Genomic DNA, 27,527 nt, shown 5'->3' on the forward strand with positions numbered 1-27,527 from the left:
CATGGATTGCTGCTCAAGGAGTTTGAGTGTATCTTGGAACAAAAAGGTTAATTAACTATAGCACTAATTCTAGCATACTGTGTATTAATTCACTATCTGGCTCATAAAAAGCATTCCATTACATCTTTTTTTGGTGTCAATTTTAATTAGCGAATCTATGACTCATCATAAAGTTGATCATAAAACCAGAATGTAGCACAACATGCTTGCCATCTTTAAGATTATTTTCCCAGATGGTCATTAGTTTGCCATCTTTAAGGAATATCTTACTTACCCGCTAAGCATCTGTTCGTGGCACGTAGTCCTGTAGATTCACATGCTTTGCATACTCCTGCAATCAAGTGTTGGGTCTGGATGTGTGCTAGTTTTTTTTTCTTCTAAGAAGTCTTTTGAGTCATGAGGTACAGTGGCTCCGCCTCTCAATGATACCACGCATAAGCATCGATTCCATTGTTAAGACTGTTTTCCTGCAATTGGGCCCCCCCTTTTTTTTGGGAGGAGTGGGGGCATTACAATGTACAGTCTGGGGAGCACCTGGGTCTAGATGAATTAACAAAAAAATCCTTGGTACCTAGTGGACTTCCTGCCCCCCTCCCCCGGGGATAGATTGAGGACTATTGTCCTCATCTGCCCCCTGGGGAGCAGAAAGGCTGTGCTGATTTTTTAGGGGGGGAGGGATGGGGTATTTCAATGCCCATTCTGGGCCTCCCCCACCTGTAAATGAATAAAACAAAATCCCTTGTGCCTAATGGGCTTTCTGCTCCCCCTGGGTGGGGGCAGCTTGAGGGCTATTGCCCCATATGTCCCCAAGGGGGGCAGAAAGACTGTGCTGATTTTTTTGGTGGGTGGGGCATTGCACGCCTATATTTGGCAAGCCCCACCCCTAGATGAATAAGAGAAATGCCTGGTGCCTAGTGGTCTTTCTGCCCTCCAGGAGGGGCAGAAAGACTGTGCCACTTTTTGGGAGGGGTTGGGGCATTACAAAGCCCATTTAGGGTGGCCCCTACCCCTAAAAAAAGAAATCCCGGTTTTCTAGTGGGCTTTCTGTCCCAATGGGTGGCAGATAGGGGAGTTATTACCCCCATCTGCCCCAGCGATGACAGAAACACTTTGCCGCTTTTATGAGGTGTGTGGGCATTACAATGCCCATTCACGGAAGCCCCCACCCCTGAATGTATATAAAAAATAAATCCCTGGTATCTAGAGGGCTTTCTGCCCCTCCAGGGGACAGAAAGACGGAATATGCCCAAGAAAATAAATGGGAGAGTAAAAGCCCTTGCCCAGGGGGGCCACCCCCACCCCCTCTGGTACCTGGGAGGATCGCACCGGGGGCCATCCGATGCACAGAATGGGTTTGGAGATCCCTCTCTGGAAGTGAATCTGGTTTTGGGACAAAATAGTTACTCAATTGATTGGCTAAGGTGAAAATGAGAGAACAATTTAGAAATGAATTTGGGGTTGGTGTGTATAAACACCCTTTCTCTATAGAGCTGGAAGAAAGTTTCTTCCAAGGTTAAAGCCTGGAGCTCACTAACATGTTTAAGTGAGGTAATAACAATTAAAAATGCCACCTTCCAAGAGAAGTACTAAAGAAGGCATGTATTCAGGGGCTGTAATGGAGGGCCCATAGGTCGTGTAAGAACAATGTTAAGGTACCCGTGGATGAATTATTTTGAGCCCCTCCATGAAGGCTTTAATAAATGGTATTTTGAATAAAGAGATGTGTTGTCTATTATGAAGATGGGCAACCACTGCAGCAATATGTAATCTTATAAATTTTGTAAATGAAGCAGGTAGCAGAATACTGCCCAAATCCTCAAAGGTTTAGCATCTGGTTAGCGTTACTGTTTTAGCGCTAAACCAACGCGAAAACTTTTTTGGGATTCACAAACCCAAGCCAATTGCTATTTGCCTTGGTCTGTATGGCAAAGTAATGCAAAGCATCGTAAAGCACTGCTTTGCATCAAAGGGGCATTACATGGGAGTACCTGTGCCACCACCCATGCTTTTGACACTAAACCTAATTCTCAAACATCATTAGAAAGGGTCTAGCGCCAAAAATGAACACCGCCGAAAAGCAGGTGTTAAACAGAGAAATGTTTTCATTTCTCACAGCTTTTCTGACTTTGCATGTGTGCTGCATTGTACCACACACATACAAAGTAGAAAAAGCTTTTTCAATGGTTTAGGCATAGTATTTTGTACAGGAAGTATACTCTTCCTGTACAAAACCTGTGCTAGACTCACGCACACACTCTAGCACTATGGTGCTAAGGTGTGTGAGTGGAGCACTTCTGTTGAAATTAGCGCTTGCGCTAGGGAGAGCGGAGGAGAGTGCCATATCTATGTGTATATGGCACTATCCAGCTCTCTCCCTGTCATGCAACACTTCGCAGTGCAGCATTTTTGCCTGTTGCGCTCCGTCGGTTGACAGGTTTCAGAATATGGGCCTATGCCCTATACATTGGCTTTCAAAGGATTAATATATTTTGAATGACAGTAACGTACAAAGGGTTCCATTATTCTCTATAGCATGCTCAAGTCATACACTCAGATGGTAGATAGAGGCAACCAAACTCTATGACCTCAGGAGCCAGATCGCCAAGTTGAGAGCTTTAGGATCTGGGTGTCTGATTTCTCCATGGTTTTGAGTGAGAAGGTCTGGTCCGTTGGGGGCTTCTTGTAGTGAACTACAGAGAGGTCTAATGAGGTTGTGAACTAGTCCTGACAAACCCAAGTGGGAGCTAGTAATATAATTGTGAGAGATGTTTGCCTGAGCCTCTGAAAAAGAAATAGGAGAAGGAGAGGAGGAAAAGCATAAACAAATATCCTGACCAACTCATCCACTGTGTATTGCCCTTGAATAGTGGGTGTGGAAACCTGGAGGCAAAGTTTGGGCATTTTGAGTTTTCTACAATTGTGAAAATTTCTGTTTGAGGGAACCTCCATCTGTGGAAGTATGGGAGGAGGACTTGTGAGTGGAGTTCCCACTCATGGACCTCTTGCTGCATGCTGCTGCGGTGGACTGCTAAATCTTTGTCTGTGCCGGGGAAATACAGGTGAATGTTGTGACGTAGAGCCCATCTCTAAATGGTCTGTAATAGAAGAGGTAATTATGGAGACCGTGTACCCACCTGGTTTTGTAAATAGTACATGGCTGTCATATTGTCCGTCCAGACTAGAACAACTTTGTGAATTAAGTGAGGTAGGAACGCTAGATGAACAGCCTGAAGCTAGGTAGCTGATGTGGAGGCCCCGGTGTTTGGAGTCCCAGTGATCCTGTACTGTGAGATCCTTCTAAAGTGCACCCTATCCCAAGAATGATGCGTCCGTCATGACAGTGATGTGATGAAAAGGGTCAAGAAAAGGCTGCCTTTTTAACAAGTTGTTGGTATTCCACCATTGAAGAGACTGATGAATTTGGTGGTCTAGCAACACTAGATCCTCTACCTGACACCGTGACTGAGGCCACTGTCAAACTAAACACTCCTGTAACACATGATTCTGTAATCAGGCATAATGTACTATGGCAATGCAGGAGGTCATCATCCCTAAGAGGCACATGACTGTCCTCACTGTGAGTTGTTTATTTGCTTGAAATTGAGGTAATAGTGTCTGACAATGTTGGACTCTTACAGATTTGGGATATGTTAATCGTATTTGTGTGTTTAAAATGGCCCCTATAGATGACTGAACCTATAGAAGATGTGAGACTTGGGAATCCCAAGCGGTGGAGCAGATCTATTGTAATCCAACGTGTTATTGACACTGTTGGCGAGTGTTGGCTTTGATAAGCTAATCGTCCACATATGGAAACACATAGGGGGTCATTCCGACCCCGGGGTCGACGGGAGCACCGCCAACAGGCTGGCGGTGCTCCGCAGGGCATTCTGACCGCGGCGGTATGGCCGCGGTCAGAACAGGAAAACCGGCGGTGTCCCGCCGGTTTTCCGCTGCCCTGAGGAATCCCCCATGGCGGCGCAGCTTGCTGCGCCGCCATGGGGGATTCCGAACCCCTCACCGCCATCCTGTTCCTGGCGGTTCCGACCGCCAGGAACAGGATGGCGGTGAGGGGTGTCGTGGGGCCCCCGTAAGAGGGCCCCACTTTGAATTTCAGTGTCTGCTTAGCAGACACTGAAATTCGTGACGGGTGCTACTGCACCCATCGCACCTTTCCCACTCCGCCGGCTCCATTCGGAGCCGGCTTCCTCGTGGGAAGGGGTTTCCCGCTGGGCTGGCGGGTGGCCTTCTGGCGGTCGCCCGCCAGCCCAGCGGGAAAGCCAGAATGGCCTCCGCGGTCTCTCGACCGCGGAACGGCCATATGGCGGTTCCCGCCAGGCGGGCGGCGACTGCCGCCAGGCGGGCGGCGACTGCCGCCCGCCGGCCTCAGAATGAGGCCCATAGACTTTTTGTCTGTGTAGATGGGCCACTACCATCTCTAGACACGTGGTGAATACTCAGGCTGCAGAAGGACTTTGAACTGATAATGTTTTCCACCCACCACAAATGTCAGATATTTAAAATGAGCTCTGTATATCAGTATGTGAAAGTAGGCATCCTTTAGGTCTTGCCTAGCCAAAAAGTCATCCTTTTGAAGAAGTAGAATATTATCTTGCAAAATGATTATGTGGAAGTGTTCTGATAGAATGGACTCATTTAGTTGTCTGGCATTGGCCGTGAGGACCCGTCTTTTTTTGGGGGGGGTTAGGAAGTATAGAGAGAAAACTACTTCAGGCTGGTGTTTAAAAGGGAAGGGTTCTATAACTCCTTTGAGAAGAGGAGCTTAAACTTCTTATTTGAGCATTGTTTGATGTTCCAGTGATAGAAAGTGAGTGTTTGGTGGAATGTTGGGAGGTGTGGTAGTGAGCTTCAGAAAACAGCCATGTTGGATAATGGCTAACACCCACTGATGTAATTGCTTGCCATATAGGTAGAAAATCATGTAATCGGCCCCCAACAAATGTTATATGATTGGGGACAGGAGAGGAAAATCATTGTTTGGTGGAGGGTGTTGCACCATGTGGGGAGACACCCTTATCTCTACCTTTGGGATTGTTGCCTCTGCAGGAACTACAGTAGTAGCCTCTTGGGGAGGTACTTTGGTCCTGCTGAAGTTAATAGAGATAGATGCATCTGTGGATGACGCCTTGCAGCTCCCATGATAACTGGGATGGGGAAAGGTACGCTGAGGAATCGGTGTCTGAAGGGTCCCCATTGCTTTCGCCCACTCCATATCTTTTTTGATCTTCTCTAATGTGGCATCTACCTGAGGCCCAAGAGATGGTCCTTATCAAAGGGCATATTAAGTACGTTTTGTTGTACTTCTGATTTAAAATCTGACATTCTAGGCCATGCATGATGCCTAAGTAAGATGCTAGTATTAATTTCCCTAGCAGCGGTATCAACAGCATCTAATGCACAGAGTATAGAGGTGTTGGATATGAGTTTGCCCTCAGTGACAGGTTGTAGTCCACGCTTCTTATGCTTATCCAGGAGATGTTGGAGATAGTCCTCCATTGCATTCCAGTAGGCACGGTCATAATGCGCCAGAAGGATCTGAGAGTTGGTGATGCATCAATGATTAGCTGGTAGAGCCGCAACTCTCTTTCCAAAAGAATAAATACGCGTACTCCCCTTATCAATGGTCAGTGGTAGTGATGAGGGAGTCTGATGTTGACTGCTCCTAATGTATATGGGATCAGATGGCGAGGCCTTGTATTTTTTATCACCTCTGAGAGTTATGACCCTGGCCCTAATAGGATGCTTAAATATATCTGCTGGGTGTCATAGAATGTCATTTAACATAAAGAGATACTGTGTAGCCCTATGTGTGCTTTAGAGTGTATCGAAGAGGAAGCCCTCCTCTACAGGCTCTTTGTGTAAAACATGTTGTGAAACGCAGCAGCTGTGGTTATGACCTCCTGATAAGAGGTAGCGTCAACAGGAGGAGTAGGGCGGGCAGGATATAAGTCTGGATCCGTGCTGCTGGGGGATTAGCATCATAGACATCGTAGGGATCAACTTGTGATGGTGTCCCAAATGTATCTTGTGTTCCACTATACCCAGCAGTATTTGACAGAGGAGACCCTTGAGGTGAGATGTTCAATGAATCTTCCACATACTGCAGTGGCGAAGATGAAGCCAGTGGTGGTGATGGAGGTGGTGAGACTGATGGAAGGGGCCAGTGGCCTTGTCCACTCTCTTCTGCTGTTAGGGAGGAACCGGCATATCCGAAGCCTCTTTAAAAGTTAGCCTCCTTTCAGATGGAGGTTAAGGCGTCAGACTTTAGCAAGGATATGGCCGGTGTGGGACTGGATGTGTATCAGTTTTTGTATAACATCTCACTGTTCTTGGGGTGTATGCGGAATTGGCTTCACTGATGTCAGAACCAGACTTGGGGCCCGGCTTCGAAGGTTTCTGCTCCAAACCAGATTTTAGCTTAGGCACCAAAGCTCTGCTCAGGGTGGAGGCAGTCGACGCCAACGGAAATGGTTGGCTCAGCTCCAAAGGTTGAGTAGGCACAGTCAGACATTCCGGGGCCAAAGAACTCAAAGCCAAAGGCTTCAGCTTCGCTTGAGGTTTTGGCTCTCAGCTGGAAAGCAGGGCATCAGAGCTGCTTGGTACTGACCATGACCAAAGGCAGTGGTGGACCGAAGGCCTCAGTGTGTGGATCCAAAAGGACGGAATGTCTCTTGGGAGGGTCAATATGATGTAGGAGGGGCAGGGGATACCATACTCACGGGCTGCTGAGATGGTGTAACATCCTACATTTCCAAATCAACTTCGAGGTGGGAGCTAGAACTGCCCTTGATCCCCTCTTCTTTGTCATGTTCCTGACCGAATGTGTCTGGAGTGTCGTCCATGATTATGTGCAACATTTCCAGGCGATGCGTTCAGCAGTCACAAAGAGTTTTCTTCTAGAGGAAGGATTTGCAGGAGTCACAACCACTTTCTTATGTTCAGGTGACCAATAGAGGTTACCAAGTGTTGGTCGGTGCGGGGATACTTCACGTGGCTTTGCGGGAAGTAACAGAAGGGCGTCCGTTCCATCACCAGCTGGGCATTTTCGGAAGACTGTGATGGAGTCCGAAGGAAGGCCCCCATAAGCAAGGCCCTGTGGGGGGCCAGGGTTGAATTGAACTGATGTAGATGTAACTTGATATACTGATAGGAAACATGATCAAAAGAATACAGACGAAAAAATGGGATGTACAAACTGAAAGGTGAACCGTGACTGTGAAACGGAGCCAAAGGACACACATCCTAACCCAACAGCAGGAAAAAAACAGTCTAGCATGGAGTCAATGCCCATGAGTGTCATTATCGAGAGGAGTCACTCTACCTTGTGACTTGAAAGACTTCTTCAGAGAGAAACAACTTGCACACATCGGACCCAAAAATAGATGGCAGGAATATGCAAAGCATATTTATCTATTGCTCCACATGCCTCGAACATTTATTTTCCCTGTTGGCCATTTGCAAGGATACAAGTTATGAAGTTGAAATGATGTGCTACTCTTCATTAGCAGGGGGATAGAGGCCCTCATGTAATCTAAAACAGCCTCAATCTTCAAAACATTTGTTGGAGTTAAGCAACTTTTCCTGTTTGCATCATGAACCAATTCCAGGTTCACATCATTGGCAATTACTTTAAAGCAGTATTCCACACCTATTGTGGGGGGGGTCAAGTATGAGTAATAGCACCAAAAAAAAAATGTAACACTGCCAACACCACTTTTGTGAACTGAGGACCATCTAGCTGCCTTAAATGTATCAATCAGTGAAACTGTTTCATCAAAACACTGTGGGACAGCTTTATTCCAGGTAGAGTATGCTCTTGGTTTACCTACTAATGTCTTTTCATCTGGAATGACATGAATCATTTTACTAATTAATCTAGCAACTGTTTATTTTGTAACTAGACTTCCCAACATCTGTGGACCATGCTCCTCAAAAACTTATTGGGTATCTGTATTGTTTTTGTCTTATCAATATAAAATATAACTTCTTCTCTCACACTACTCTCTGGACTCACAATTTAACATCACAACATATGGTGAAGTCCGATTTTAAATTGTAAGTCTGAAAATGCCACTTTTACAAAGTTGACAATTTCTTAATTTAACCACTCTGTGCCTCTGCCTGTCTTTGAATACATGTCTGGGGTTGGTAACAGCTAGGCTACGTGCATTCCCTCTAGACAGCCACACACAATTTGAGCTAGGTGTGACTTAATGGGCCTCAATGTGCAATTAACTAGCTTGATGCGGAGCTTTGCACAGCCTCACTTACACCTGAATAGGGCTGTGCGTCTCCTCAAGCAAAGGGCTGCATAATCCCCGGTAGATTGTCTGAAGCCACAGAAGGAAGGGCTGGGACCTTATGATCATCAAAGACCTCTTTAAAGTCTCCCCTACTGCAAAGGCACATTTGGGTACAAGTACTAGGCCCCAATCCCCACCAAATCAGAACTCTAGTGCAACCAAGAGGGACTTCCACTCCGCAACTGCTTTCATGTGTTGGCCTGCTGCCTGCTGCTTCTTGCCTGCAGTAAGAAGGACTTGTTCTCCTGCAGTCTGAGGAACATCAAAGACTGCCTGCAACTCTCCAAGTGTTGCTGGACTCTGTCTCTGTGAGTCCTACCCTTGCTTGAGATGTCCCTCTCCAGTACTGGGCTTTGGAAGAGGTTCTGCAGCCACTTCCAGCAAAAACTAACACATTGTCCTGAGTGCATTTAAAATTTTGCCGCATCGCTCCTTCGACGCCGAGACTGCTTGACAGTGGATTCACAGCCTGCACTGGTCGACGATGACACTCTGCGTGGCTCGATGAAGATGCATCACATTCACCTCCACAATGACCTGCGCATTCACCTCCACAGTAACCCGACTGCGTGGAAAATACAGATGCATCCTGCCCTCAATGCTTTGCTCCATCAAAAGTACTGTTTCAGTGGACCCAGTATGGGTTCTGAGGCCAGCCTATCCTCCCTTGCGTTCAGCCTGGATTTTGGATTTGCACAGGTCCTTTGCGACCTCAAGTAACCTTCTGACTGCTAGTGACTTGAAAGCACGGTTTTTACATTTCATCTTTACAAATTCATACCTCGACTTTTACTTATTGGAAATTTGTCATTTTGGTCTTGTTTTACTCTAATATTTTCTGTGTTTCTAAACTAGTGCGGATCTTTTGTGATGTTTTCACTGTCTTACTTTAATTAAGTGTTGCACACACCCTCTACACATTGCATCTTACTTTAAGCCTGACTGCTCTGTGCCAAGCTACCAGAGTGTGAGCACAGGTTAATTTACAGTGTTTATCTGATTTATCCTGACTAGGATTGTGATCCTTACTTCGACAGGGAGAAATCTCTAACAACCAGATACCCAATTTCTAAAAACAATATTCTACCTAATGCTGATGTACTTAATTTCCATGTTGATCTAGAAGTGCATTGTGCCCAACACATCCATGCCAGATGTCTAGAAAAGCAGTAAAGGTTGTTACAAACTATTTATATGCACATGTAAAGTAGCCAGGTGTATGGTTATCAAGCATACACTGCAATATTATCTGAATAGACAGGAATAAACACAGTATTAGTTTTGATCAAATCATGTGGAAATTAATTGCCATTTTGCCAAATAACACATCCGGTTGCTGTACTGTGAACCTATGATATCCATACATTTGCAGAAGGGTTATTTAGCTGAATTCTAGGACCTCATGAGTGAAGTTGCAAAGTTCAGAGATTTGTAGTCTGCGTGCTGAACCTGTCCCTGCTAATGTTTAAATTGTTGCATCGGTAGCTTATGAGGCACAACAACACTGATTTGGGAGCCGCTCAGAAGCATGCGTGTAATTGCCTATGACCTGCTGTAAATCATAATAGTTTTGTCACAGTATTCATTGTCAAGAGATATAACAGTCTGCTAAGGGTAAATGTCAGGGTCAGTTTGCGACAGAGCATAGGCCTGGACACCAAAATAAATGTGGTCCCATTTAGGAAATCAGATAAAGAGGCCCACCTTCGTCCACAAATCCGGCAGTTTTGAACTTGTAAAGACAAACTGTATAGCTGTTTTGCAAGATCTGGGAGACTACATTTGTGCTCGCTGCGGGCACCGTATGCAGTAACATCAAGGACACCAACAGTAAAACACACAGCCAACAAGCCATGAAACAGGCCGATAAACAGCTAAAAAACACTTGAGAATATAGTCCTGAAATACCAGAATACTCTGCAGTAGGGGAAGTAGACAGTGCACATTCCGAGGGTGCTGGGCATGGGCCCCTTACACAGCCCATGCCCTGAACATGGGCAGTGCAGGGGCCCCCCTGTGGCCCCCAGCACTGGCTTTCCGCCAGCCTTTCCATGGCTGGGTGATCGCCATGGAAAGACTGGCGGAAATCTGATTTGGAATCAGCACAGTGGAGCCGAGTTCAGCACCGCCGTTGCTGACCACTACTTAGACTTTCGTCTGCTCATTAGGAACTATTTTCCTGGCGGGGACGGCAGTCTTTAGCCGGTCCCGCCCACCAGGGTCATAATGTGGAGGTGGGACAGCTAGGAGTGCAGCGGTCCCACCGCCACTGCGAGTTTGGCAGTCTGAAGACCGCCACACTCATAATGAGGCCCTAAGTCTCCCTTTGTTAAGAATTGTGGAGATATGTTTTCATACAGAGACTAGAGTGGAAAAACAGTGCGTTTAGAAACAAAATCAACAAAAACGTAGGTGGAAATCTGTAATAACAAAGGCACCTAAGTCCAGTTAACACTTATGTAACAAGTTCTAGCAGTTTTATCGGTAAATAAACATAACAACTTTAGACATGAACAATAACATCAAGAAACCGAAAATGTAACTTAGAGTCCTGTGTAAACACAAGCTGACATAAAATATACTCAAAGAGTTTACATGTGTAACCGACCTCACAGGGATCCTGGGGTTTCTGCACATTATTTTTTTCTTTCTTGCCCTTCTTGGAATCCACTCTGACGTGTTTGGCTGAAGACAAATCTGGTTTTAGTTCCCCCTCCTGTGCACCCTGTTCTTGCTTTCGAGGCTTTACTGGAGGCAGCGGTTTATCTTCCTCGCCTTTAGTAAATCTCTCATACGGGAGAATTAATCTGAAAAAATATTTTTCACAATTTAACCAAACAGGTGAAACGGCATCAAATCACTATTTGGACCCAACATAATATTACAGAATGTATTACTTGTTTCATAAAATAAATAGCATGAGTTTTTTATGAGAAAGCATTGTAAAGAGTCTCAAAAGAAAGACATATCAGAGTAAGAGATTACGATATGAAGTAAGAAAGACATGAATTACCAAATTGGTCCTTTGAAATATGTTGCATTTCGCTCTTTATTCATGCTCAAACACGTTAACAGTGTAAAATGTTCCAAATAGCAAATACATTACTGGGCATATGAGTAAATAATCTAATCTCCTGCATTAGTGTGTTTAGCAGAGAGGACGCGAGTAAGCACTCAACTGGTTAGGAAATATCTGGCACTGACACAACAGCCATGAACGGTGGAAAAGGAAATTGAAAAGGGCAAATCAAACATCGACATGAATAAGAGGGTCTGACAATCCAGCAAACCAAATAGTCTACTCGCCTAGTGTTTGAAAAAAAGCACGAAATAACAAAGGTACAGTGTTACAGATCTATTTTGGTGCCCCTGCCTTATTTAGTACTTAATCTTAAAGGGAACAAACCGGTTCAATTAGGAGGGGGATGGATTGTGTTACAATCTCAGTTTCAACTTCAGTGATTAAAGGTTTTATACTGCAATTGGCATGATTAATGACCCTCTGTGGGATTGCAACAGGATTGCCTAACTTAAAAAAAAATATATGAACTTCAATGCCGCAAACAATGCTGTTTTGAAATGTGACAAGATGACTCTACGGAGAATGGTATTTTCCTTATAACGACGATGTATTCACAACGTTTGTATTCTTAGGCTGTCAGCACAACTTTAAATAAACATTTATGTTGGTAACATAAGAAGGTTCACATCCGAACACACAAAACACAAATCAGACATGCCCGCTGCAACAACTGCGCCTCAAGGTTATCCAACACACACTGAGCTGATATCATCGTTTTTAATGAAATGCAACACATTTCGTAACATAACATAAAAATAATTTATGTTGTATTGAAGTAAAATTCATTAACTGAGCACGTTCTGGCTTGGTATGTGCAAAGAGGCGTGAATAATACTTTCGAGCCCTGGATCTGGCAGTCGGCCAACAGTGAAGCAAAGCAGAGCCCACAGGGAATTTTTCATCTTCAGATCCCATTACAAACTCAGTTTAAACATGTTACAGCTGCTAAAACTAGAAACGACTCTCTCTCGACAGACCCACCAAAATAACACAGAACTGCCAAATACCTGTTTCCCACTGTCATATTAAAGTTAATGTTTATGTAACAAAAAGGTCTCGCTATGCAGAAGGAGAACAAAATCCCTTCCCTACTTAAAAATACACAGTTCCATTTGCTAATCGAATGTTCACTCGAATTAGTTTCCTCTTGCCTACCAAACACTGTAATGCAGTCACAAATGAATAACTTATATATCAAAATTACTGCCCCTTACACAGGCATATGTCAAGAAATATTTACAATTTTGTACAACTCAAAGTTGTTTCCAATACACAAATTATATGAGGAGCACTGTGCAACAACAGAAATCAGTCATGCATATATTGAGCCTGCAGAAATTCAAAACGTACTTAAACTCCCACAAATGTACTTGAAAATAATATGACAAAGCTTTGGCTGGTGTAACAAAGGCGAATGGGGCGTTACAGGTCGCAAGAAACTCACTTGTGCTAATGTGTTAACATTCACGCCGCTGCTTAAAAAACAAATGCTTAATCTACTTTGTTTCCCTAGGTAATAAATGGCCCGTTTTGAAATAAGAAAACCTTACGAGAAAAAAAGATGTTTAAACAGCTGCTCGTGCCAACAAATGAAATAATGATACTATTTACAACCCTGTGGTAAAAGGTATTGTGCAATCACGCTCTGTGTTTCACAGAAGTTGGGACATTAATTCAGCAATCCTGGACCCGGCCACATCAATCACCCTCAACATTCTTTCCATGCGGCCTTTTATGGTAATTTTATACAAAGGCCCCACCTCTTTATTTTTCATTGACAGCATTATCACAGTACTAAAACTCATTAGTGTGCAGCTAATTAGTAACCATGGCTTACATTTCCTCTTCGAACCTAGAGGGATCAACTGGGAAAGCAACAATTTCATTTTAGTCATTTTTCACTGAGCTCAGCAATTGGCACTTCTGCAGCGGTATAAATACACTTCACACAGCTGGTCAAAGGCCTCGCGCCAGCAGCAGAAAATCTGGAATGAAATGCTTCTTGTATCTGGGAAGCGGCATGACTAAGGTAAAATGGATTCAAAGCACAAGCATGGCTTGTTCTTGGCCTTTAAGGGCCAACAAATCACGACATGTCACCCGCTGTATCTCCGCGACAAAGAAAGATTGTTTTAGTAACAACAACTTTCAGGCTTAAAAAGGTGGCGCTAGAATGCACTACGCTCCAGCAGAAAATGGTCTTCATTGTCTTTAAACAGAACAAATGTTCTTTCCTACAGATATTTCCTTTCCTACATACATTTCCTTTTCTGTTGCAATTTTCAATGAATGCTTCCTTATACCTGCAATCCAATAGCACAGCACAACCACACAAAGCGTCTGTTCTTATTTCATAAGAAGAACGGTATTGGTGTGAATGTGAAAATTGTTCTGTGACAAAGATATTTACATATTATATGGCTTTGGTGACCATGAGGGGGAAGATGGCATGATTTAATTCTGTGAGTTAAAAACACATTTAGGGACAGCTGTATCAAGCAATTTTGCATTCGCAAATGGTGCGAATAGCAAAATTCGGCAGTTTGCGAATTCAAAAATGCCTTTCAAGATGTAAAATAGCGATTCCTTAAAATTGTGACCCCATTTAGAGAATCTCAAATTGTCATTCTCTAAATAGGAAATCGCAAATAGGAAATTCCTATTTGCGATTTCCAAAGCACATGCATCAAGCATTTCCTAAATGCAAATTGGGCATTTAGGAAATGCAATTACTACCAAATCCAATTTGGTGGTAAGCTTGTGCAATTTAAAAAAGTGGATTATACATGCATTTAAAAAAAATGACATGTACTTCACATGTCCGCAAATATTTTTTTGGGGTGCATCAGAGGGGGCCTTAGGCCCCCAGCACCCTGGGGTTTGCATTACCGAATTTGCGAATTCCTAACTGGAATTCACAAATTGAGAAATGCAAAACCATTTGCACCTATGGGCCTACAGGCACATAGGGATGAATAGATTTGCATTCTCTAATTGCGATTTAGTAATAGCGACTGCGAATTTTAAGAAATAGTTATTACCGAATTGCAAATTTCTTACATCCCATTTTGCATTTCTTAAATAGCGATTTCTTACAATTCACTATTTAAGAAATGCAAAACAGATCTTTGATACATCTGCCCCTTAGAATCAGTTGGATACAAATGACACTGTGCGATACAGAAACTGAACATTGAATGCAAGCCCCTACCACAACATTTTACATTTATAAGAAGAGAAAATACTGGAGAGTGAATTGTTAAAACATTGTTCTTAGAAAAGGGAAAAACGAAGGGCCTTGGTTAGCTAGGGAAGAAAGTCAATCTATTTTTTTAACATGATGCAGATTCCTAATACAAAAATTGTTTGAAGTCCGGATTATCCTCTCATGATTATAAAAAAACACTCATTGTATAGGAGGTGCGCTTTAACCAACGTGCAAGAGATGAACTGTGAAACAGAGGCATCCGGCTACCAAAGATGTGAAAGTCTCTTTGATGAATAATAGGTACTTCAAAGGGCCCATCAATTTCAAGATACATGTGCATGCATTACTAGCCTTTGAGAAGTGTAATAGACTAAACTTTTTTGTAAAGACAGGTTAGGGTAACCTGGAGACTTACAAATCCTCGAGTCATTCTGAAGCCAAGAAAAAAGGACTCCATTGAGTTGGACCACAATGTCCAACGATTCATTAGTTGGATGCTTTAATTAAAGTTTATTAACAGAGACAAAACTCATAATTCACTTGGTTTACCTCATACACTTGTCTTCTTTCCAATGAATTATGGAAAAATATTTATGGGTGTCACATAGTCCTGTGCGTTTCAGGTTTTGGAAGTGACAAAAAAGATAAAATAAAATACACATATTAAGGAATGGACATAGTATTGATATAATCAGTACTATTAGCAGCAGTGGAATTTATAGTAGTAGTAGAAGGAGAAAGGGCAGATATTACAATATTAGTATTACTATGTGTGGTAGGTAGGAAATGTAACACCAGCAGTAGAAATAGCAGTTACAAAAGGAGAAAATAGTAGTATTAAACAGTCAGTAAAAAATATCACTGCAGCAGCATTACTAGTAACGCTAGGAAAGAAGCTTACAAAATCAAAATGTTAAAAGTGCATTCCAAACTGGACTTTATGGAGACATAGGGATATTGGGCCATATGTACCAACGCATTTTCCCATAGACATAGAATGGGTAAAACCCTTTGATACATCTGGCCCATTGACTGGAATTACTGTTGCAAAGTAAATGTTAACCCTCTGTTTCTTGACATTTTATGAAGAGCAGTAGAACTAGCAACCAATCTGCTAATGCCACTGCAAATAAGTGCGCCCAGACTTTAACACATGTCACTGAATTGCTTGTTTTTGTAAAAAAAAGAGACAATCAGCTTTTCAATAGTACAGATAAATATTAAGATGCCTGAAATTCCTATTTATTTTTGGGAAATCCAAATGTATTTAATAAAAGGCTGCTTACTTTTTTCACAACCATTAGGGGAAAATCGTTACATTTATTGATGGTAATTTGCAAATGTGTTTACAGAACGTATTTTAATCACATCTTTAGATGTAATGGTTTATCTAGGATATTCATGATATTGTAAATGTAATCACACTCAGAAAACGTTTGAAAGTGCAGTTAAAGATAGAAATACTTGCTGTTTCCTGGAGTATTTTCAATCCTTTCACTAGAGGATAAATATTTGACTAACGTGCCCCGGATTCAAAACTTGGATGGACTATATTTTTACAAGCATAAATGTGACAGCTAATTTAATTAAATAAAATATTTGTACCATGTTTATTGTTTGCCGTGATCCTGGTATTACCGCTTTGGATCCTGAGGGGATTGGGATTTCATAATTAATTACTGATCGTTCTGGATTTACTAAATTTCCCACCACTCACTTATTTCACTATCTTGTCAGGATCCAAAGTGGTAATACCAGAGGCATGGTCAAAGCATTATTTAGCAATCCTGTAGATCCTGAATAATATTTGGATTAATGAGATTCAGGATATATTTATCACCAATAACTAGGAAACTATGTATTTAAAACATTTATAAATTCCTTTGTATCTTAAAGGAAATTAGCTTTTAAAACATCTGAAAAATGACTTAAGCAAGTCAACAATTTGAAACAGGTTTACAATACTAACTTGTCTACAAATGTACCTCTGTCTTATGTCAAAGCTATATTTAAGCTAAATAATAAGTTAGCAATCAATGCTTGAGATGGTTTATCAGAGGTCACTGCCAAATATTAAGGAAGTCATAATAAAATATGTAAAATAGTAGATAATTATTTGAAAATTAGTAGCAAATGAAACTGATTTGAAAATAAATTTATGGAATCTGGTGACTAAGATGCTACCTGAAACAAATATTGCTATTGAATATAAAAATATATACTAGAATCTATTTTAAAGAACAAGATCAATCTCAAACAAAATTGTTTGAGTACTTTAAAATATTACCAAACTTCACCAACAACGGTGGAATCTGCTTAGATGAAATATAATGAGCAATAAATGCTTTAAAAATGTAAGGCAGATGGTTGGCACAGATATTATAGTTTTCATTCTACTACACTATATTGTGTTGCCCAAACACTATCAACTGTTTAATTCATTTTTATTTTCTAAGGAAGCACATGGGTACTTTCTGAAAGCACTGATAGCATTACATCCCAAAAAGAGAAAGGCTCAATATTTTTGTAATTGCTACTATAGCCATCAGCCTTGAGAATTGATTTGTTTGTTCTACTTCTAGTATAACTTTATACATCTGAATTTATTAAAAGGAAAATATCTTCTGATGTAGAAAGCGATTTGCAAACACAATTTTTTAAATCTCAACTTATAGCTCCCCTTCATAAGATGCAAAAAGACATGTGATTGCATTAATTGGCCTTTTTATTCAATTCTTTCCATCTGTGTGAATTTGTTATTTAAGTTATTAACATGTTTAAATGTGCATCATAAAGGAGTTAAATTCTTAACTGGAAATGTTCCTCATATTTGAGTGTTTATTGAGACAAGCAAAAAAGTTGTGTTTAGGACCTTTCTAAGGCCATATCATAAATAGTCATTTAATTCAAGGGAACATTCCAGTCAAAGAAGACAGTACATTGCCTGCCTATGCAGAATTTAAGTACATATGTCTATTTCCGGGCTGCCTTTGAAACTATTTTTGTTTGAAAAACGGAACAGTATTTTGAAGTCTCTAAAAAACATTTTGATAAAATATAGATTCTCTCTACTAATACGTTTTGTACATGCTATATGGGTATTGAAACCAATTTTTATTGGAAGCCCAATAAAATTAAACAGGTTGGTATATATTTTTCAGTACGATCCATAACATTAAAATTAATTTGATCAGTAGTAAAGAAAAATTAAATTACTTGATTGATGAATGATTTCCATTGCACCTCTCATATTATGGAAGATAAAAAGCCATTAAATAATTTTAGCCCTCAACATTTATTGCTATAATTTTATCTATGCAATTTTGTCACAAAGTGAATGATGTCACAATAAATCTCAAAACGCAAGCAGACATCATCAAATACCTAAAACATATTGCTGGTGGTATTAACAATGCAGGACAGGATAAACACATCCTTTTTTTGCACTGAATGGTTTCTTAAAAATTCTTGAATCTACTAAATATGATTTTTTATATGAGGTCACAAAACACCTAAGATGGTTCTATTAAATTCAAGAAAATCAAAGTTGAACATGGGATTACATTTCCAGATTTCAAATCGTATTATGCTGCCTTTTATTTAAACAAATCATATTACTATTTAAATGATTCCTGAACTGACACTGTTCCTAGGTGGGTCGCTCTAAAAGGAAACCTTCTATCACCTTTCTCCTTTAAGCATATGTGCTCATTCTAAAATATACTTCTAGTTTGCTTAGAAATAAGCTGTACTGCCAGTTGTTTCCAGCTTGGATGTATTTTTTCCTCCCTTGCATTGATAAGGTAATCTCATTAAGCCAAGAATAAAACTATGAGTGGCATGGCCCTGTGCTTGAGAAACCCTGAGTTATAATCCCTGGCAATATTCCATAAAATGAAGTGAGGGGAGTGGTGAAGTCTGGAAAAAAAGAACAGCTGACTCCTATAGTGCCCATGTGTACATGGTAAGCTTGACCTGGAGTTTTATACTCTTTTTTGTTGTTGTTCTGAAGCCTGAATTTTTTGTCCCATGAGGCAACAGACAAGCTAATAAAGAGTCAGCGCAGAGATCATGCAGTAAGGCCAGAAGATGAAATTGTGATCTGTAGCCAAAGGAAGGTAAACCAGAGACCATCGATTTCCATTCTATGGATGGCATGACTGAATGATGAGAGGAGACCCAGTTGAATATCTGAGAGAGAATCCCCCCCCCCAACCTTCACTCCTTGCTGCCAGTGTGGAGTTTCAAGACAGAAAGCATCCTATGGAGCACTCAGCTAATCATCTCACTGTAGTCCACAGAGAGGCAACTGCGTGAGCACAGCACTATCATAGACTTCTGGCAGTTATGCCTTCAGCTTCACAATTTCATCTACTGGTCCCTAGACGTGATATTTTCACATTCATGGAGCACGCAGTGGAGGCACTGCTGTCTGAGGTATAACCACAATAAGCCCTAGAGGAGCAGTGGATGCCACAAGTAGCACGAAGACAACACAGAAAGGTAGGCTACCAGCAGCTGTGATGAGACTGACTGCCACATGCATGAGATTAAGAGCAATTTACCTCCGTGGTGGGTCTTAGGGCCTTTTAAGGGGAGATCTGGATCCCATGGCATTCCCATGGATCCATACTTTTTCTCCTCAGAGACATCCTGCAGGGAATGTTGACTGCTTCCACCCTGTGGTAGCTGTGATGGTTGTGCTGCAATTGAGCCTTCAGGTGGCACAGTGGCAGAGCTGCACTGAACGTCTGTCTGGGGATTGAAATCTGAGATGCCACAACTACACTGGAGGTCATCCCTATAACAACCATAGCAGGTATCCTAAATTGTCAAAGCTCTCCCTTCCCAATCTGCTGAACAGTATCCCCACACACCCTGAACCCTTGGTGCTATTCTCTGGAAGGAGACTATGGCCCTCATTCTGACCTTGGCGGTCTTTTCGCAAGACCGCCGAGTTACCGCCGCGGTGAAGACCGCCGACCGCGGCGGTATGCCGCTGTGCGCATTCTGACCGCTGGGAGCGTTCCGCCGGAAAACCGCCAGCAGCCACACTGGCGGTCGGCGGGAAAGTGGAGACTGGTCAACCTCCACCGCCACGCCAGCAGAACACCGCCCACAGAATTACGACCCACATTTCTGTGTGGCGGTCTTCTGTTGGCGGTCTTCTGTTGGCGGTCACCTCCCCATGGCTCCCGTCGCCTCCCGGAGGACCAACGCACAAGGTAAGTTGATCGTCCGTGAGGGGAGGGGGTGGGGGGGTGTTGTGTGATGTGGGCGTGCATGGGGGTGTGCGTGTGAGTGTGTAGAGGGGGTGTGTGAGTGCGTGTATGCGGGCGGGGGGTGCTGCTGTGTCTATGGGTAATGTGTGCTGTTCGGCAGGTGCGCATGTCTGCATGTATGTGTGCGGGTATGTGTCCCCGTTGTGTATGTGTGTGTAGGGGGTGTGTATATGTGCATGTTGGGGGTGTGTGCATGTCGGGGTGCATGTATGTGCATGTCGGGCTGGGGGTGGGGAGGGGGTTCGTACCACCTCTGGGGGGTGGCAGGGGGGTGGAGGGTGTGGGGGGAGGACTCGGGTGGGTAGTGGGGGGTGGGGGAGACCCCTATCAGTGCCAGGGAAGGAATTCCCTGGCCCCGATAGTGCTTACCGCCATGGTTCGCACGGCGGTTCCCGCCCGCAAGAAACCGCGGCGGTAGGCAGGGTCATAATACCCTTGGCGGTCTTGGGACGACCGCCGGGCCGGAGTGCGCAAACTCCAGCCCGGCGGTCATGACCGCCGTGGCGGTCGGAGTGGAGAAGTGGCGGTCGGTCGCGGCGGGGACCGCCGCGGTCAGATTGCCATTTTTAATACCGCCGGTCTGTTCGCGGTCCGACCGCCGTCTCTCCGCCGACCGCCAGGGTCAGAATGAGGGCCTATGTTTCTTCTGCCCTCGTACTGGCTCCTCCAGCACCACCTCCCGAGTGCTTGTTGTCTTACTGCCAAGATCTGAAGCTCTAAGCCAGCTATCTAGTTGTACCAAACTTACTAGTGGACATTTGGATGGAGTAGTATTTGAAGTAGCTCAATCTGTGGCAGTCAGGTTAGTGACTTGGGATTTGCATTTAGAGTGATTCTCATCTAAAAAGAAAGGGACAGGAGACCTCATCACTAACATCCAGCAAGCAAACCAATATGCTTTCTTGAAGAAATCTGATTAATACTAATTCAAGGGACCGGGATATTAAGGCTGCCCGTTCTACAGACTCCCAGGACTGAACGTCTTTAAGCAGGGAGCTCTACTGTCTGCCACTAGCTCTAGTGAAATTGACTCAGTAAACACCAGAGTATACCAAAGAAGGGTCAGACTTAGGGAAGTATCTGATAATGTAAGCACAACAGAACAGGATCTAATGATTTGATATAACTGAAGGATTATATTAATGAGCGTGTAGGTAACGAACAGTTCCTAAAACAGAAAGCTGTAGATGAGCAAGAATGCTCCATCTGCATGCATTCATTTTTGGGGGTTTCTGAAAGGGCCAAGGACCATAAAATGTAACTATTCATGGAAAATTGGAGCCACACAGTTCTGAAATAGAAAGGTTTAACTTCTTTAATAACTGTCTGTTCTTTTTAAATGCAGACAACGAAGCAGCCCAGTCCTTCACTTGCTGTTTTCAATAAACATTTTCCCTTGTTTTTAAAGCTCTATTTTGATGCTAACTGTACCACAATAAACATGTAATATAAATGTAGAGTAGTAATGCTGGTGTAGTGTTGATTCTGGTACCTAGTGAACAATTAGGCAAATTAACTGTTGTACTAGCAGTACTGCGAATAATGATACTTATATTAGTAATGCCTGAAAGAGAACATGTAATAGTAACCTGCACTGACAGTGGTTGTCAAGTTGTAGAAGGCATAACAAGACTATCAGAAGTAATACAATCAGCAGCTGTAACATCATTAGCAGTATTAGTATTTCCGGAGAAGTAGCATTAGTTGTAGTAAAACCCTTAGTATTCTTGGTATTTATTCCTTTTATGAGTCACAGCAGGTTTGAAATTGAATGATTGTGATAATAGTATTGATAGCATTAATGCACTTGCAGCAATACTATAAATACCGGGAGTGCTTATGTTATTAGCTGTATTATTACTAGTATCGGCAGCAGATTAAAGCTATTGATAGCACACCACTTCCCAAATTCATATGGTGCTCTATACCAGCCACGTATGCCTGCCAATTATGTATGTTGCAAACATTAAGTGCAATTTGTAGTCTTCTTGAATTTGCCTTATTTATTTTTAATTCAAACTTTTCTTTACAAAAACTATTTTCAATAAGGCTTATGTAATCATTACAGACAACACATTTATCCCCTTTTTCAAAACTAAATGGATGCCCCAGTAATTACGTGTTTTCAAAAATATGCATAAACTCTTTGTTTGGAGTTTTATTTGCTCCTTATTACTAGCATAAGGCAAACAGATTGGTAGAGTCAGCAAAATCGTTGCAGTTTATTCATGATTATATTATTTTCATACAAACTATCCAAGATTCACTGTCAACTGCTACAGGCATTGTAATCACATGTCCAGAGCAATCTCCCTTGATAATATCCATTTTGTACTATATCCTTTTTACCCAATCACTAGCTGATGGGGGTTGATATACCTAGCTGGAATTAATGACTCATTAAATACACCTGCCACAGCTGGGCCCAGCATTCCTGCATCTGGTAATTCTGATTGGCAGAAAACTGTCCCATTCGGAATTGGCTTAAGCAGTAGTCACTCAAAAGGAATATCATTCCAGCTGACTCATGTTAAAGCTCTTAGTGGTAAATGACAGTGGTAATAGTACTGATAGCACTACTTAATGTGGTTTTAGCATTGCAGCATGCTGTACTTGCTGTACTTTGTTAGGCGTATTGCTACGTTACTGCCAACAGTTGTAGAAGCAGTAATAGTGAAAAAACTACTACTACCATTATAGTCCCTAATAGTACCAATCGTAATATTAGCAAAACTATTGTTTTTAGCTATACTAGTAGTACTAGTAACAGCAAGAAAACATAGTAGTTGTGGTATATAAAAAGCGGGTAGAAAAATGATGCAGATAAAGAAATGTAGGGTTACTAAGAACCATTACAATAAATGTGTGCTCAAGGAATAAGGGTGGTGGGGGCAGAGGTTTGGTGGTTCCCCGCTGATGGACATATAAAATATCTCAATGTTTCATGAAATCTAAAAATATGAGTAACATGTAACTAATTGTTATAGTATTAAGATGCCAGCTCTACATTTTATGGACATTTATAAACTCTTCAAATCTAGTTACAAGATTAATCATCAACATAATCCATTTATATTATAATTAGAGAAATCTAATTTGCAATTTATTATGTATACTCTATTTTATGGTAACGAGACACACTTTAGTTTCAGTGTATAAGAGATTCATATTTTTATTATAGAATATTGTATTATTGTTGGGGATAATGCAATGGTTAGATGCATGCTGAAATGAAAAATACAACAATCAAAAGGTCCTCCTTATTTCCAGACAATATTTACGACCTGGTCAACTGGGGGAAATAAAAGAATGAAAGGTAAAAAAACAATAACTCTGAAGGAAAGGGGAAGCAAATTGCTCATGCAATTAAATGGCAAGGAAACAGTGTAATCTGAATTTCCTGCTTTGCCAGATGTTATCAAACTAAATTGTTTGATTAATTGAGTGTACTTGTAGTTTACAAAGTAACCAGTCAGTTTAGATTATATAGTTAGACTGAATATATAAAATAATTCTACATATGGTACTTTTTAAGAAAATGGTATCAATTATGCAAGATTAACATTTATAAGCCCTAAAGCAAAAAAAAAAATAGCTGGGAGTCTTGGTCATCGAAGCCTTCTTGTTAAACCAGTTCATGCTCTTTGGAAACGAAATCATTTTCAAGTAATTGCATTTGTATCCATCATTATGTAAACTACAGTTGTAATGGAGTCCTTGTAAAAGACTTTCTAAAATAATCTCTCATCTGAAAAAATAATGTGAGCTTCTTGCAAAGTAAACTGTTCTGTTCCTGGCATTCGGAGTACTACAATATTAAATGCATGCTTATATACCATGGGATAGTCAACATATCTGACGTTGCTAATGCCCCGATTACACAGCTTCTCATGGTGCTGACTTTTTTAACTAGTTAGGCCATTTGGAATTATGAAATTCAATGTACTGCTCTGTAGAAGGAACCAGAGGTCAGCAAATCTATTACCATCAGCCACCTGGCGTTCTGCCAACCAGCTTTAAAACACTGATGCAGACATTTTTATATTTACAGAGTCTAAAATCCTCTCAAACGCAAACCAGACATTTCATATAATGGAAATGTATTGTCTAGCGTATCCAATTTCCCTTTAATATTTCAATAGTATAAAAGGAAAAATAAGGCCAAGTGTATTAGTCGTGCTTTCAGTAAAACGTTCAAAAGGATGTAAAGGGTGATAGGAACTGCAAACACTAATTCTACGTTTAAACTGGGCTAAGGCAGTATTACTTTAGTCAGACATTCTGCTGTTCTCTGGAATACAATTACTGAAGTGATAATAAGTCACTGAAGTGATAGCTTGCTTTTAGCCAAGAGTGAAGAGCTTGTTGTGATTCATTTACTATACACAGTATATGCAAGAAACTGCTGTGATTTATTTTGTTTTGCCTCCTACACATATCTGATAGCCATGGCTCACTAAACATGATTTAGGGGAATGTACGACATGTCTTTTTTAAGTTCATACATTAATTTTAAAGTAGTGCTGAAACTATGTGATTTTTTAATATGCCTTCGTTTATGAATCAGAAATTCAGCTGTATCGCAGACTAAACTCCAAGGATATATACGGAAACTCTAGAAGCAGCGCTGAACTATACATCACCAAAAGGGTATTTACAGGCTGTAGACGGCTTGTGTCCAGTAGTTTCACTGCGACTAGTTTAGTTCACAATAAAGTGCAAAAACGCAAATTATAGAGTTCGTTAAGGGAGATGTAAAATAGCAATTGACAACAATGAATATAAACATTAACATATAAGTACTGTACATTGTCTTAAAACGAACAAAGGCAGCAGGCTATTAAATTTACCGAGACCTAGTAAAATTCTAACCCCATCCAAGAACAATCACTCTATACACATGCTCAGAGAACACGGAAATCTCCTTTCACTTCTAGGGCTGTTGCCAGGCACTCGGACAGGATAGCCAGATAAGTAGCTCTACAGTGTCCTAAACTAAAACAAAAAAGATAGATCTAAACAAAAGAGACACATTAGACCTAACTCTACTCTAAAACAGACAGAATGGTTGGTTATTCATAGTGAATATGCAAATAGTCAACAAAGACCAGCATTTTTAGTGGCAAAATTATGGAGGATGCACCATCCTACACATGTCTCCAGGATTCAGCTCATCAGTGAGATCGCTTGTTGAGGTTATGCTCTGTCTATAATGGGTATTCAGACCTTACAACGAAAGAGTATAATAGGTTAAAGGAGGAACTTCAGAGTAAAGCATGGAAACGCAATTACGGTTCTCAGGGGGAGGGGAAACTCAGGGTTTCCATATAACAAATAAGTATGCAAGTGACTGCCATTCTTAATCATTATATGGGCATTTGCCCATGAATATACACCTTGGAACTTCTAAATGTCTGATTGGATTACTCCTTAGATTATTAGTGTACACACGTCCTGTGGCATAGTAACAACTTTTGTTAAAGGAAAGCAATAGACTGGGGACTATATTCTTATTGTGTGGGAGGGTCAACAATTCAACAATTACTGCTATGCTAACGTGAACATCACCTTATCATGCTTTTGCTTAAAGCCTACCAGAATATTAAGTATTCCAGAAATCTAACCTGGATTTTTTTTTGTTTAAGTCCAACAGTTTGCAAGTTCGTGTTTATTAGGATCCATTTTAGTAACTGCTTACTCTTAAATATTTATGGAATGTTTTATTTAGCCTGCCTTCTGTCCCCATTGTTTGGTGATTAAGCAAAGTAAGCTATTTTGTCATTCTTCATATCTTAAATTATCATTGTCTGTATTAACGTGTCATTATTCTCTGAACTTTCTTATGTTAACATTACCATCACACATGCTGCTTCAACATATTCACACCAACCTTTGTAAGGTTTCTAATTAGTTGTGGCATATTAAACATTTTTAACTGGTTTGTGTAGAGTTTAACATCATCTGACCTACGAATGGGATATGGCTGATAAGTCCTATGATAATGAGTGTCAACAATTGCAGTGGTATTAAAAAGAATCCATCATACTTTCAATGTAATGTAATTCAATCAACACAGTTTGTAACATGTCTAAACCAAAAGATATCGAGGTCTACGAAGGCAAACTGTAGGGTACTACACATTCCAGAGAAGCTAGTCTGTACCAATTGAAGTGGTCTTTCTAGTAATGTTTTCTTCTTTTACCATGGTACTGAGCCACAATCAGAATCTCTGCCACAACCAAACTACACAAAGACAGCACCCAGCCACCGTAAGCAGGACCAACACTGCGAATCTGAACCAACAATGAATGCATCATCAGACAGTGCAAGTTTTAAGTATAACAGAACATACTTTCACAGAACAAAAGAACTGCAAATGAAACCATGTTTTAATCATCCTACCTGAAGTCCGAATTGTTTTACTAAATTGAACTATCCTGTCCTGGAAATGACCCAACAAGATGCCGAGTCCCACTAGTGGTCGAAACAAATTAACCAGAGAGGCTTTAGACCTATGAAAAGACCATGAATAAAACCTCCCAGTTTCACGTGACAACTCAAAAAATGTCAATAACTTAAATAACTCTGGCCACTAGCCCTCGGACAGATACAAAAGCCATACTAAAGAGCTGACAAATAAAAACTACCTTCTGGACCAATATCATCAAATGGTCACTCTTGAGTCCCAATGTTAACATGACACAAGTAGTGAAATCGGTCATGCCACACTTCAGATCGCTATATATGGAACCTTGCACATTGAAAACCACATGTTTGAACTTCTTGTGACAGGAAATCACAAATCATGCTGCCACACACAGACAGCAAAGTTTTATTTTTGTTTAAAGCAGAATAAAATATTGTACATACGTCGGCAGAATCAGATCAATTAAACGTGTGGCCAAGATTTGCCAAAAAATTATATTATAGATGGGGCAAACTAAAGAGATAAAGAAGGCCCTGAACAAAAAATAGACTTTAAAAGAAGCAAGAAAGTGTCTGTCGATGCATCAATAGTGACTTGTATAAGACAGTTCGCATTCAGCAATTACACATTGGGCATTCCAATGTGTTGTAAAAACAGTAAATAAGACATGAATAAATAAAAAACGTAAGGCAGCTATAACATGATTGCTAGCTTTGGCTGCAGGAACACGAGATAGTTTCTTAATTAGAGCACTGATCCACAAGAACTTAAAGAGTCATGAAAACATCGATCTCGGAAGGAGGCATTTTTTGTTCTAGCAGCAACCACAGATAGCGTTATTTGATCTCAATAGTATTATAAGGAATTCAGACTGGACTGGATGGTGTTGATGTCCTTTAAAATGGATTCCATTTCCTCAGGTGAAGTAGGTTTCATTGATATGAATGGAGCTTCAATATATTGAGGTATAGGTGCATGTTCTAAAACAAACTGATTACTTTTTTATTATATGTCATTAGTTTTCTAGTTTAACAAGGTGTCTGTTTAGAGCTATTTGGTACTAATGTACATGGACTATAATGAATAATTTCCTTGAGAAAATGATAGAACTTCACATATTCTAAAGCTTCAGTTTTGTGATTACAGTACAAGCTTTTTTGCCTTTGAGATGGTTCACCTGTAACTGCCTTTGATCGCACTGCAA

General features: G+C 41.1%; 1 protein-coding gene across 2 annotated transcripts in view; it reads right to left on the reverse strand.

Moving 5' to 3' along the window:
• Positions 1-27,527, reverse strand: part of ARID5B (AT-rich interaction domain 5B) — a 407,941-nt gene that overhangs the window by 31,348 nt on the left and 349,066 nt on the right. For both annotated transcript variants that reach the window (XM_069240914.1, XM_069240916.1), the window contains one exon: positions 10,933-11,131. In XM_069240914.1, coding sequence (XP_069097015.1) covers positions 10,933-11,131 — 199 coding nt within the window. The remainder of the gene's footprint in view (positions 1-10,932; positions 11,132-27,527) is intronic.

The sequence above is a fragment of the Pleurodeles waltl genome, chromosome 6 (genome assembly GCF_031143425.1).
Source record: "Pleurodeles waltl isolate 20211129_DDA chromosome 6, aPleWal1.hap1.20221129, whole genome shotgun sequence".
In the NCBI taxonomy this organism is placed as follows: Eukaryota; Metazoa; Chordata; class Amphibia; order Caudata; family Salamandridae; genus Pleurodeles; species Pleurodeles waltl.